The sequence below is a fragment of the Thamnophis sirtalis genome, unplaced genomic scaffold (assembly GCF_051295495.1).
Source record: "Thamnophis sirtalis isolate CommonGarterSnake01/CBP01778 unplaced genomic scaffold, rThaSir2_p1.2 scaffold_4, whole genome shotgun sequence".
NCBI classification, from domain to species: domain Eukaryota; kingdom Metazoa; phylum Chordata; class Lepidosauria; order Squamata; family Natricidae; genus Thamnophis; species Thamnophis sirtalis.
In genome coordinates, this window is record NW_028261384.1 from 12411959 (window position 1) to 12425216 (window position 13258).

The window sequence follows — 13258 nt, forward strand, 5'->3', positions numbered from 1 at the left end:
GTTCTGCCTTAAAATGAATGTGGATGTTTAGATTAGCTTCTTTAATGAAGAAAAATATAGAACCACCCATGTTTCCTTTACTACATGGACCTGTTGCTCACAGCCATTACTTTACATACTGTTCACGACACCCCAAAAATGAAGATACCTTTGCATTCTATATGGCAGGAGTAAGCAACTTGCAAGTCAGAAAGTCTATTCTTGAGAGTGCAGTTTCTGAAAAACAAAAATTATGATGTGCTGCTATTTTGTTCCTGATTTTTCCTTTTGTCTTACAAATGTTATATGGAACCTATCTCTAAATTTCTAGCAGAGCCCATCTTACCTCTTTTTCCTATGCGGCACAACGCCTCTCTGTGTCCATGAGTTTGCAGAAGGCGCAGGGCTGTAATTTTCCTTGGCTATTTCTTTGGAGTACCACTACTCCCATTGCCATGTCGCTGGCATCTGCTTGGATAACGAAGAGTTGTTTGGCGTCAGGATGCTTCAGAATTAAATTCTTTAATGTTTCAAATGCCAGTTAGGTCCCACTGTAGGGGTTGCCCCAGGTGGGGCTTAGTCCCTGGGACTCCTGTCTTTAGGAGGTCTGTCATGGGTTTGGCAATCTTCGCGAAGGAGGGGATGAATTGCCTGTAGAAATTTGCAAATCCTACCAAGCTTTGTAGCTGTCTGCAGGTGCGGGGGAGCTGCTAGCCTAGGGCGGCTTGTACTTTGGTTGGGTCCATCTCTATGCCATCATTTGACACTCAGTAGCCCAGGTAATCTAGCTGTGTGTGGTGAAATTCGCATTTTGACAGCTTGACATACAGATTTGCCACCAGAAGTTTTTCCAGTACCTGGCAGACTAGAGGTATGTGGTTCTTCATGGTCTCAGTGTAGATGAGGGTATCAACTAAATAGACAAGGACCCCTTTATAGAAGTGCTCGTGTAGCACCTTGTTTATTAACTGCATCAACACCACGGGGGTCTCTGCAGTCTGAAAGACATTACTTTGAATTAGAAGCTCCCTATTGGGCAGTTGAATGCTGTTTTTCTATTCATCTCCCTCCCTGATGTGGACTCAGTAGTATGCTTCTCTGAAGTCTAATTTAGTAAAGCTTTACCCTTGGCTAGATGAGACAGGATGTCCTTCATGAGAGGGAGGGTTGTATAGGTTGTGTACACACATGCAGTTTATTGCCCTAAAATCCACGCATAATCTCATAATTCCATCTTTTTTTTCCTTTGAATAGGGCTGGAGCTGCAACCCATGACATGGCTGGCTTGATGAACCCCCTTGCTAGACTTTTGTCTATGTATTTGTACATTTCTTGCATTTCCCAGTGTCATGGCTTACAGTTTGGGTTTGGATAGTTTTGTCCTGGGGATGATTTCGATGGCGCAGTCTGTCTTGCCGTGTGTGGGTAGGACGTCTCACTCGGCCTCACTAAATACTTTCGCGGGGTCCTGATACTCTCCGGGGATCTGTTCGGCCTCTAGGGTTTTGTCAGAGGTAGCTGCCAATTGTTCTTGGGCCTTTGGGAAGGTTTCCTGTACGTGTGATGCTTCTATTTGCTGATGTGGGCGGGATTGGGGTCCTTCTTGCTATCCTCAGCCTTTAGTTGCCCCCTTGCCACAGGATGGTCCGGCCCCACTTGAATGGCCAGGAGAACCCTGGTATGACTGCATCTGTCATTTTGAGGGCTATTATGAATCAAATTGCTTCCCAGTGATTTGCTAGCGCTCGCTTCACTGGTTTGGTCAGGTGGATGGTGTAGGCTTCCCCCAATAGGGACCCATCGACATGTTCAAACCTAATTAGTTGGGCCACTCTTTTTGCTCTAATCCCCAGTTTCAGGATCGTGGTTAGGATCAAGATCTAGTGCAGCCTATTAGGGATTGGGTTCCTGTTTTTGGGGTTGTGAGGCATATTGGGAAAATGAAGGGGTAGATCCGTTCATTTACCATTGTTAATTTTCTCTTTCGTCCTTGTTGTCATAGGGATCTGGCAATTGGTTGTGGTTGGCTGGAGTTCCCTCCCCTTTGGCTGGGTGGGGAGGGGCCTCTACGATATAATGGTGGCTTGCCTGGAGCCTTGTTCAGGTTGTGCCCTGGGTGGTGGCTCTGGCTTGGGTTTCAGAACCAGGGTTGTGCATGCTGATGCAATGTGGCATCCCTCCACACCTGTAGCATTGCAGCTGGCTTTGTGAAAAAATTGGTCTCAGGGCCGGCTGTGGTGCTGCAGCCTCCCATTGGCCAAATGCTTTCTGGTCTGGTTGACTTCTCTCTTGGTGTCTGGTTGCTTTCTCAAGTTGTTAGTGCACAATCCACCATCAATTCAGAACCACTCCGAGTCTGTTCGGGATATCCCAATAGGCTGTTACTGGGCAATTTACTTCTCCAGGCTTGTTCTGAAAAAATGAACTAATAGTTCATTTTTAATGAACTATTTAATAGCTCTGGCAAAAGGAGGTAGCTTCCCCATGACTCTCCTGAACTCATGTATGCATTCCTTAATGGGTCAGAGGATGAGCTCCGAAACCTAAGGTTTAGGTTTCGGAGCTCATCCTCTGCAAATGGATCCTCCTCTGCCTCTTCAAATCTGGCTTCTAGCTCTTGTAGGAAGTCATCGATGTCTTGGAGCTGGGGGGGGGGGGGGCTCTCCTCTTGTGGACGGCTGCAAGGGATTCCTTTGCTTCTTCCACTAATTCCTTGGCAATAGTATTCGCCATAGCTCTGTGGGATGGGTAGAGATGTGTGTAGCGCTCTAGATGGACCCAAGCTGAGTCAAGGAATAGAGCCAGCTAGTCTGAGTCCCCATCGAATTTCCCTCGAATTTCGTGACGACTCGTTCAACACTACTCCTCCCTCATATTGGCTCTTGTATGCCTGTGCTTGGTGTGTTCGACTCTAGTTTGTAGAGCGAGGAGGGGCTGCCCACCTTGGGTGGCATGCCTGTTGCGTGGGGATAGGCATCGGCTGCAGCTTCGGGCTCATTCTCCTTTGGTGGATGGAGAAGGAGGTTGTGTTCCCATTTGCATCTCCTCACTTCAAAGGGCTCAGCTGCAACCCCCCTCTCTTTTGGGCGGCATGATGGCCCCTCATCATGAAGGGTGGCTTGGCCAAATTCCTCTCTCAGCTTCTCTGTGGATTTCCCCAAGGGTTCCATCAGAGATTTTGGGAGTCTGGCCTGTTCCCAGTTCCACATCCATTCCACTCTTCCTAGCTCGCTCAGGGTTTTTCCCCAGCCTTGGGCACTAGGGTGGGGGAACTCAATCTCAGCTGCTTTAAGGATTTTTTTCCACCAATATTCATCCTTTTTTGTTTTGGTCACTGGGGCGGGCTTCTCAGCTTTGATGGTCAGGGAGGGCTGCACTTTGGCTTCAGTTCCGATTGGGCTGCTGAGTCCTGGAAGTCTCTGGGTGGAGGCAAGTTCTGCCTCTCTCTGGGTTGCCTGGAGCAGGCTCTATTTGGATAGTCCGCCCTCAGCCATGGTAGCCTGAGTTTCTCACCATGTACCCTAGGAGCCAGGGAGTGACTGGAGAGCCTGGGGCTCAGGAGTCCCAGTCGCTTTGATTAGTTTTGAGAGAGTTGGCTTGCTCTCAGGGTTCCAAGCCAAGCTTCAAAAGAAATCCAGTTATTTATTAGTAGCTTCATGTCAGCACGTTCCAATTGAAGCCAACTCTGACCTCACTTAATTTACGCCCCGGCTTTGACCCTGTTTCCCCCTTCCTCCCAAGGTGTGTCATCAGTCACATTCTCCAATGAAGCAATTTCGTGGGTTGTAGAAGTCCCTCCCACAGCCACTGTGTGTCTCCATGGACATGGCCTTGATCTAGAGATGGCTGGAATGTGCTTTTGTTTTGACTGAAGTGCAATTCCCTCACTGCACCTGTGAAGCTCCTGCCTATGGCAACTCGAGAGCAGGTCAGAAATGCCCCACAAGTTGACAGTGGAATTATACATGGTGTATAGTTAATACTCTCCAGTTGCAGTTCTAAGCTGATGAATACCAGAATCCATTATCCAGAGCCAGGTACAGAAGTATGATTCAAGCGAGCCAGAATATATTATTTTGAACAAGAGTACCTGTGAACTGGGTTGATTTTGGTACCAGAGTTGAGCTTATACACAGTAGCATGAAAATCTACAAGCACAGGTAGTCCTCGACTTACAACCACAATTGAGTCAAAAATTTCCATTGCTAGGCAAGGCACTTATTAAGTGAGTTTTATTCCATTTTACAAATTTGCTGCAATTGTTAAATGAATTACTGCTGTTGTTAAATTAGTAATACAGTTGTTAAGTGAATCCGGCTTCCCCATTGTCTTCACTCATCAGAAAGATTGCAGAAGGTGATCACATGACCCCGGGACACTGCAACCCTCAAAAATGCATGCCAGTTGCCAAGTGCCTGAATTTTAATCACATAACCATGGGCATGCCACTGTCTTTCAGTGTAAAAACTGTCATAAATCCTTTTTCAGAGGTATTATAACTTTGAATTGTTGTTAACAAATGTTTGTAAGTCAAGGATTACCTATACTCCTTTAATAATCACAACTCTGAATGGCAATTCAATTCTTAAACAGAGTAATTGCTAAGTGAAACTGCAATTGTACTTTACAATCTGACTTCACCTTTCCTTTCCAGACCTGCAAAAGGTCTATGATTGGTTGTAAAGTTACTTTTCACCACTATTATAACTGTAAATTGCTGCTAAATTAGGACTTCCTGTACTCCTGCTTTCTCCCTAGTCTTTGTCCTATTTAAATAGCTTAAATTTGAGTTAGTGAAGTCCTTTTTTCCCCTGAATGCTAAGTCAGTTGGACCTGGAAAATGGCGATCTTCATTTTCTCTTGGAATTGGAATCTTTCTGTCTATACAGGGCGGGGCATAACCTTTTCCTAGGGGGTCACAGCAACACTTGTAATAACAACACAAATAATTCATACACCATTCGAAAGCCCATCAAAAACTGAGTTTATTGACACGATTTAATAGTCAGTATGACCACCATTAGCCCTTCGAACAGCATTCAAACGAGGTGGATAAGAACACAACAAATCTTCAAACAGTTCCGTTTGATTTTCCAGATTTTTCAACACAGTTTCCAAATTCATTCTCAAAGTTTCAACCGAATATCGATTTTGACCTTGCTCCTGAATCATCAGAGCTTCCACTTCATCCTTAATTATGGCCCCAATGTTCTCTGCCGGATTGAGATCTGGCGAATTTCCCGGCCAGACGTCATTGCCCCAAAATTCGACATTGTTTTCCTTTAACAATTGCTGAGTCGCATTTGCACGCATGCAAGGAGCTTTGTCATGAAGAAAGACAGCCTCACCAACCACCAAGACATTGTATGGATCACTGAGAAATGGAATGACATTCTCCAATAAAATTTTCTCACGGAAATAACTGCCATCCCAGGATTCCCCTTTATCCTTCAAAACCCAATGCAGTTTCTTGGCTGTGAAAATGACGAAAATCCCGATGCAAGTCGGATTGCGAACGATTTGTCGATATCGTTCATGTTTGGCGATGTCGTCGACGTCTTTAGCCCAAATTCGATCGTTCTGGAAATTCGGTTTTCGAATGGCATAAACGAAGAATTCGTCAGATGGCGCCAAATGAAGAAAATCTTCCTCGGTCCATTCAGACAACCAATCGCACAACCAAAGCCGATCTTGAACGTGTGTTTGAGTTTTCAATGGTTTGCAAATGACGTGGAATGGCTTCAAACCTTCTCGTTCTCGATATCGGCCGATTGTCCTTTGATCAACTCGTTTTCCACGAATTTGAAGGATTTCTTGGGCCACTTTTCGGTTTCCTTTTCGTTGTTTGCAACTGCCAGTTGCAATGATGGCTTTGCTTTCTTGGGACAGTTGCAGAGGACGCCTTTCTCCAAATTTTGTGAAACATTCTTGGGCTGTTTTGTTCCAATTATCAGTAACCCAATCCGGATGACGTTTCAATTTGTTTGCAATCCATTTTCGATTGATAAACGTCGCTCCAGCATCGCGAGCCTCTCGAAAGGCAATGCATTTTATTCTGTCAATGATCCTTTGTTCTTCCGAATCGAATTTTCCAGCCATTCTTAAAGCAAATTTAACATTTAATAGCTCATTCAATTCAGTTTTTTATGGGCTTTAAAATGAGGTGTCGCGGAAGTTGTAAACTGCTGTCGATCTTGCTGTGACCTCTAGGAAAAGGTTATGCCCCGCCCTGTACCTATCCTTACTGAAATTGATCGCATTTGGGACCAGTTGCTAAGCAGGCAATTAAGTGAGTTGCGCCTAATTTTATTATTATTATTATTTTGTTGATAATATTTTGTTGATAAGCAAATCACTGCAGTTACTAAGTGAATCAAGGGGTTATTAGGCACATCTGACTTTGTCAGAAATTGGCTGGGAAGTTTGCCATCCAGCACACTGAAATCATTATAAATACATGGCAGTTGCCAAGCGCCCAAGTTGTGATCATATCACCATGTGAATGCTGTGATGGTTGTAAAAGCGAGGAGTGGGTTGTAAATCACTTTTTTTTAGTGCCAGTGTAACTCCATCATGAGCTCAATGTTCCAGAGCTTTAAACAGTTGCAAAAAAAAAAAAAAAAAAAAAAAAAAAAAAAAAAGACTGTAAATCGCAACCTTCATATTTAGAAAGTTTATTGCAAAGTACATATGATTTTGCATTGGAAAACAGAGCAGAGAAAAACGAAGAATGGGCGAAGCTTCGCAGTCATTGCTACTGATGTTTGTTCGTCAACCAAAGAGACTACTGATCTGCTGTAGAATACCAAAAGCTGCTATTATTTTACCCACCAAAATGAGAAAGAGATATTTTTACCCTGTTGTTCCATTGTGGCCTCAGACCTTTCAAAAGAGTAGCATAATTAGTGTTTATAATAAATGTCCTTGCAGTACTTTGAAGATAAAGAAGAGTACCATCTTCTGTAAGTAGATGTAATTAGTATTTTCCATGAAATAAATGGACTCGATTAACCAAAAACATAGCATTGAGGGCAACATTAGAGCAACATGTCAGCAAAATTAATTGTGCACAGCTGTATTAAAATAGAAGATATTTCAATTTTACTGTTAAGGGTGTAATTTGGAATTGCCTAGCCTGAAATCTTATCCAGGCTCTATTATGGAACTTTCACCTTTTGCTAAAGTTAGTCCAGACTCATTTAGAAAAAAGTCCTTTATTTATAAATAGCCCAGTCATGACTTTCACCATTAAAAAGAAGAAAAAAAAGCCAAGTCTTCACTCCCAACTGCTTGAACTCACACTAACGTATGCTTAAGCTAATTAAAGTTTAATAAGTTTAACAAATGAAATGGTTACAGACAAAAAGAAATCATTAAAGTGCATTTGGAAACTGTTAAGTTCCAATCAGGGCACACAATAAATTGGTCTTCTTCTTCTCCTTTCTCTGCTCTTGCAGATTCCGGTTGTAGAGTATTTAATTATATGACAAATAGTGGTCTTGGCTTGGCATTTCAACAGAGAACTTCATTTTTAACATTTTTAAATCTTAAAAGGAGGAAAATTCAATTAGTGCTCTAAGAGGAACGCTAAAAACATAGCATTTTAGCTATGACATATATTTTAAGGCCTCCATTTAAACAATAACTTAAAATCTCATTATCCTCTTGACTCAGGGTGCTAGTTTAAAAAAAAATGCTAAAGCCAGATTATCTGTTTTAATTCACCAAAGCACATGATGAAATTAATACTCCCTTGCCAAGAAAAGTGGAACTTTGGTTATACAATACATAAATTGTTTTCTCATTTTTGTTAAGGGAAATAATTTTTACAGAATAAGAAACCTTATTTAAACACCTAAGGGAATCTGTCTTTCTCTCTATGTGTATTCCTATTACATGTTGTTTAGTTCCTTTTAAAACTTTTTTTTTCAGACTAGTACAATTTTTTTCTGTTTTAAATCGGGGTTTTTTGGGAGGCAAAGATACAAATTTTTCCTGTTGCAAATAAAGTAAAATTATCTCTACAAAGGAATAATTGGAATAGAAATCTTTGACCAAGATAGGTCTCACAACAAATTTCCATATGGTGTAATTTAATGACACGTGATGTTATCCACAGTTCTGGATGCTGAATTAAAATGGGGTTTTGTGTAAATTGAAAGCCATAAATATAAGTCTTTCCTAAAGGATGAGCCTGAATTTAAAATGCTTTCTCCTTGAGAACAGCAGAAAATGTTGAGTCCAGATCTTGTGTGATTCTCAGCAGCTCTTCCAATGAGACAAAACTTTGTGAGTCTCCCTATTACCGCCCCAAATGTGATATGCGTGTGTCACACACACAAATATACACATGTGTGTACACACACACACACACACACTTGTACCTGCCAAAAGCAGAATAAAACAAAAAGGCTATGTAAATAAAACTGAGTTTGCAAATGCTTATCAAAATAACTACATATAAATAAAAGGTACCTTAGTTGTGAAATTAATTGATCTTACCTTCTTTTCATACAGGTACACTGTAGATTGTCAACATACAACTATTCATTTAGTGGATTGCTTCTAGTTATAAGAGCACTGATTTTTTTAAACTTATGATTGTTTTTCACGTTGCAGCATCCCCATGGTCACGTGATCAAAATTTCGATTAATGGTTCATGTGATCACCTTTGGCAACCTTGTGACAAGCAAAGTCAATGGGAAGCCAGATTCACTTAACAGCCATTTTACTAACTTAACAACTGGAGTGATTCATTTAATAATTGTCACAAGGCAGTTTGTAAAATGAGGCAAAACTCACTTAACTACTTTGCTTAGCAATGGGAATTTTGGATTCAATTATAGTCAAGGATTACCTGTACACAGAAACTCACAAGTGCCCACATATACATTTGTTTCTCTTCTTCCAACAGAAACAACAAAGGAAAGCAGGGAAATGAGACGAGCACATTGGGATTGTAAGAGAACCAGGGCAACACATTTCATGGGAATGAGATGAGGGGAAAAGTTGACTGGCAGGGAAAGGAAGAAAACTGAGATTCCATCTGGATACTACAAAAAGTTTATGTTTAGCAAGCATGTAGCTCAGGATGTCTTCAGCGTTTTTAATGATGGGAATGTCCTTGGATCTCAAAGGGCCTGTTATTGTTTGTCAAAAACAAATATTGTTTGTCAAAAACAGCTCAGTACTTAGTGTGAAAAGGCAACGCCCAAGAGGACAAAGATATCTAACGGTGGAGGAAGCACCCCCGAGAGTGGGAGCTGGAAGGGCAGCAGATGGCACTGTGGAAAAGCTGTGCTTGTATATTTTTTTCTAAAGAGCACCAAATTTGTTCCCAAGATTTCCAGCCTGGCTGCTGGCTTAAGAAATGAGAATTCCCAGTTCCTTGATACGTCTAGAACTAGCTTCTTACGTTCTCTTAAGTGTCCATAGGGTTTTGTTTTAAATGGCAGTCTTTTTCTAAGTGTTATATAGATTAATAACTGCAGAGGCTGAGGGAATAGTCTCGAAGGGCAGGTGGATGAGATTCCTCCAAGGCAATGGTCACATAGAGAAGTGCTTTGTAGCACTTCTCAGTCACATGTTCACCATTACAGCCAGTTAGTATATATTATTCTTTTTAAAATCATAAACACATTCAGCATGTGGGTTTTTCACTTAGTGATCACTTAATAACTGTCATCAGTTCCAATTGCAGTTGCTGAACAAGGACCTCTTGTATCTATTTTACTATTCAGGCTTACAATCCCTAGGTCCCTCCCACTCTTAACTTACATACAGGTGAAACTTGTAAAATTAGAATATCGTGCAAAAGTTCATTTATTTCAGTAATGCAACTTAAAAGGTGAAACTAATATATGAGATAAGACTCATTACATGCAAAGCAAGATAGTTCAAGCCGTGATTTGTCATACATTATGGCGTACAGTTCATGAAAACCCCAAATCCACCATCTCAGAAAATTAGAATATTACATGCAATCAATAAAACAAGGATTGTACATAGAACAATATCGGACCTCTGAAAAGTATAAGCATGCATATGTACTTAGTACTTGGTTTGGGCCCCTTTTGCAGCAATTACTGCCTTAATGCAGCATAGCATGGAAGCTATCCGCCTGTGGCACTGCTTAAGTGTTATGGAAGACCAGGATGCTTCAACAGCAGCCTTCAACTCTTCTGCATTGTTCGGTCTTATGTCTCTCATCTTTCTCTTGGCATTGCTCAATAGATTCTCTATGGGGTTCAGGTCAGACGAGTTTGCTGGCCAATCAAGCACAGTAATCCAACAGTCATTGAACCAGGTTTTGGTGTGGGCAGCTGGAAAATGAAGTCAGCATCCACATAAATCTTGTCTGTAGAAGGAAGCATGAAGTGCTCCAAAATCTCCTGGTAGACTGCTGCGTTGACCCTGGTCTTAAGGAAGCACAGTGATCCAAACTCTTGTTATATAATAAAAGTATGCAGTCTTGTTTGTGCCTTTGATAAGTTCTTTTGAGAAATAGTTGATGCAAGAATACTGAGTGAGGAGAGCTTTCCCTTAATTTTTCATAAACTGTTCTCTACTGTCAAAACCTGTTTGTATTGCGCTGACGTTTGTAGTGTAAAATCCTTATAATTGTTGGAGACAATGCAGACATTTCCTTTGTTTCTTTCTTTAAAGATTTTTGGATTGCATGTTAGTGAGTCATTCTCCTACTTCATTATTGAATTACTGCTTGATAGAATAAAATAAACAATTTTTGTCATGTCCCGTTTCCCCAACTTTTCATTATTAAAGGTTAGCTGGTCTCCAGAGGGAAAATGATATATTTGACTATTACTGTTCCCAGCTTCAAATGCTTCTTTAAGGTTTAAGGTCATGGGTACAACAGCGCATGGAGATGGCACCCAAAGTCATTTTTAAAACTTATTCTCATTGTTTTTTCCTTGTTTTTTCCCCTCCGGCCACAGGAATTGTACCCTGCTTTTTGCATTCACAACGGAGGCTCTGATTTGGAGCGATTGCCCACCGCCAGTACCTGTATGAATTTGTTGAAACTTCCAGAATTCTGTGACGAACACCTTATGCGGAGCAAGCTGCTTTATGCGATTGAATGTGCTGCTGGATTTGAGCTGAGTTGAATTGATGCTGTGATTGAATGCTTTGCAGAGGAAGTAATCAGTGCCTATTCCTTAAGCCACACACACATACACATATCTAGCAGATTAAGGGAGGTCCATGTAAATGTTTGCAACTCATTTTCCCATTGAATTGTCCTCGAGTAGGTTTCCGTTTTAATGTGAGGCATTAACCGGCTGTCATTTTTTGGGAGTTTAAACCCCACTGAGATTTTTCTGGATCGGATTCAAAAAGAAGCAGTTGCTAAGCTTTCCAAGAGAGAGAGAGCACCTTTGGGACAATGACATCTTGGAGAAAATAACCAAAGATGGAGGCTTTGTGCTGTTTGAACACAAATAATTCCACTAAGTGGCAATATGTTGATGCAAGTATACTGCAGAGTAGTCGATGGGGAAGAAACAGGGTGATATTCCTGGAGAGGGAAAAGAACCGTTTGAAAACTGGCCTGCAACTCAAGTAACCCCGCCTCTTTTGAAGAGGCAGAAATTGTTTACCATTTTTCCCAATTTATTTGCAAGTGGAAAAGAATAATTTTGTTCTATTAGGTGAAAGTGAGACACTGAGAAATTTATTTTGGCCTTTTAAAAAAAAAGATGTTTACCTTCCTGAATAAGTATGCCTATTCTTCATTATCTTAGCCAGTGTCACAATCCATTGCACACTGTTTCAAATAATGTAATTGTTTTTTTCCTGATCTGTTCCATTGTTTCTCCGAGCCTGTAGCTTTAAAAAATCATATTACTTTAACATATACTATAAATAAAATGGTTATGACAGTAGAAAAGGAATTTGTGTAACAACTATTAAAATAAATTTGTAAAAAAGAATCAGGCTTCCTTCTTTTTAGCTAAAAGCCTGCAGGTGTTTTCTCTTTCATTTACTCTACCTGGAATGCAATTGGTGAAAAATGTTTTATTTGCTCTATCAATAGGATAGAGAATGAGGGGGTGGGGATACTTGATTGTATTTGATTGCCAAAAGAAATACTTAAGGTAAAAAGAAATAATTCAGAACTGATAATCACACGTAATCAATCTTTGTCATGTGCAATTGTCACTTTTTTTAAAAAAATGATACAATTGGGTCCCTAAAGCATTAACTGGCAGAATCAAGTATGTCCTTTTGGGGCAGTGAAAGAGACTTTGGAACTATTGAGTTGGGGGGGACCCTCAGCTGGTGATCTCCAAACTTAAAAGCAATTTTACTGCTGAAGACGCTCCTAACTTTAATTATTAATCAGCAGTAAACAGCAATATATTTTAAATGTGCAGAAGGGGTCTGAATGGTTTGAAGATGTTTGCTAGTATTAGTATAAAAATGTATAATTTCATGACTTGGATACAAAATGAAGTGTTAAAAATGCTATTTGTAGTTTCCTTGTACAGAAATAAAACAATTTTCTTTTTTTGTTTTGTTCCAAGCTGCTTCATTTATGTTAACTGTAACAGTTCTATTTTGTTCACAATTGTCTTTTTTCATTTAAATACATAAAGTATATATTAAAATAATCCTTTTCTAAAATACCTTGCAATATCTGACAAGAAAACTGAACATTTAAAAATATTATTTTATAATCCACAGCATTAAATATTTTAAAGCTTTTTTTCAGAACTGTGTTCCTCTGTTGGTTTAAAATTATTCTGTTAATTGAAAATATAAATTAAACACTTATATTGTGCAGTGCAATTTATTATAGAAATTCAATTGAATTAGAAGCAAAGGATGAAATTAAGTTGGGAAGGCAGAAAACATACATCTGGCTGAAATTAAGTTGGGAAACATCTAGCCGAAATTAAATTGGGAAGGTGAGAAACATCTGTAATCTGGTTTAGTTGGAGTTACATTGGATGTATCAACTAATATTTATCACTTTTCTGTACTTAACATGTACTTAACATGCAGAACTTGTATTTTTGAAAACTCATTAGCAGTCTGATCTAGGCTATGAAGAGATATTTCCAGAAAAAAAAACTAAAAACATTTTTAGAGATATTAAATGAGTTGAAGAATTTTCTGTAATCTGGTTTATTTGGGGTTTGTTTACTTGCAGGATGAATTTCAGTTTATTGGGCCTCAGTGCAGCTGACCTTAGAATGTAATTAACATGTTTGTAGTGCTGTAATTACACAAATAACACAACCTGACCCAAATGAT

At 40.0% G+C, this 13258-nt stretch overlaps 1 protein-coding gene across 1 annotated transcript in view; it reads left to right on the plus strand.

Annotated features, from left to right (window-relative positions):
• The window catches only part of UBE3C (ubiquitin protein ligase E3C), a 70441-nt gene extending 57932 nt beyond the window's left edge, over positions 1-12509 (plus strand). The window contains exon 23 of the mRNA XM_014059248.2: positions 10936-12509. Within this exon, the coding sequence (XP_013914723.1) occupies positions 10936-11106 (171 nt within the window). The 3' untranslated portion in view covers positions 11107-12509. The remainder of the gene's footprint in view (positions 1-10935) is intronic.
• Positions 12510-13258: the final 749 nt, after the last annotated feature.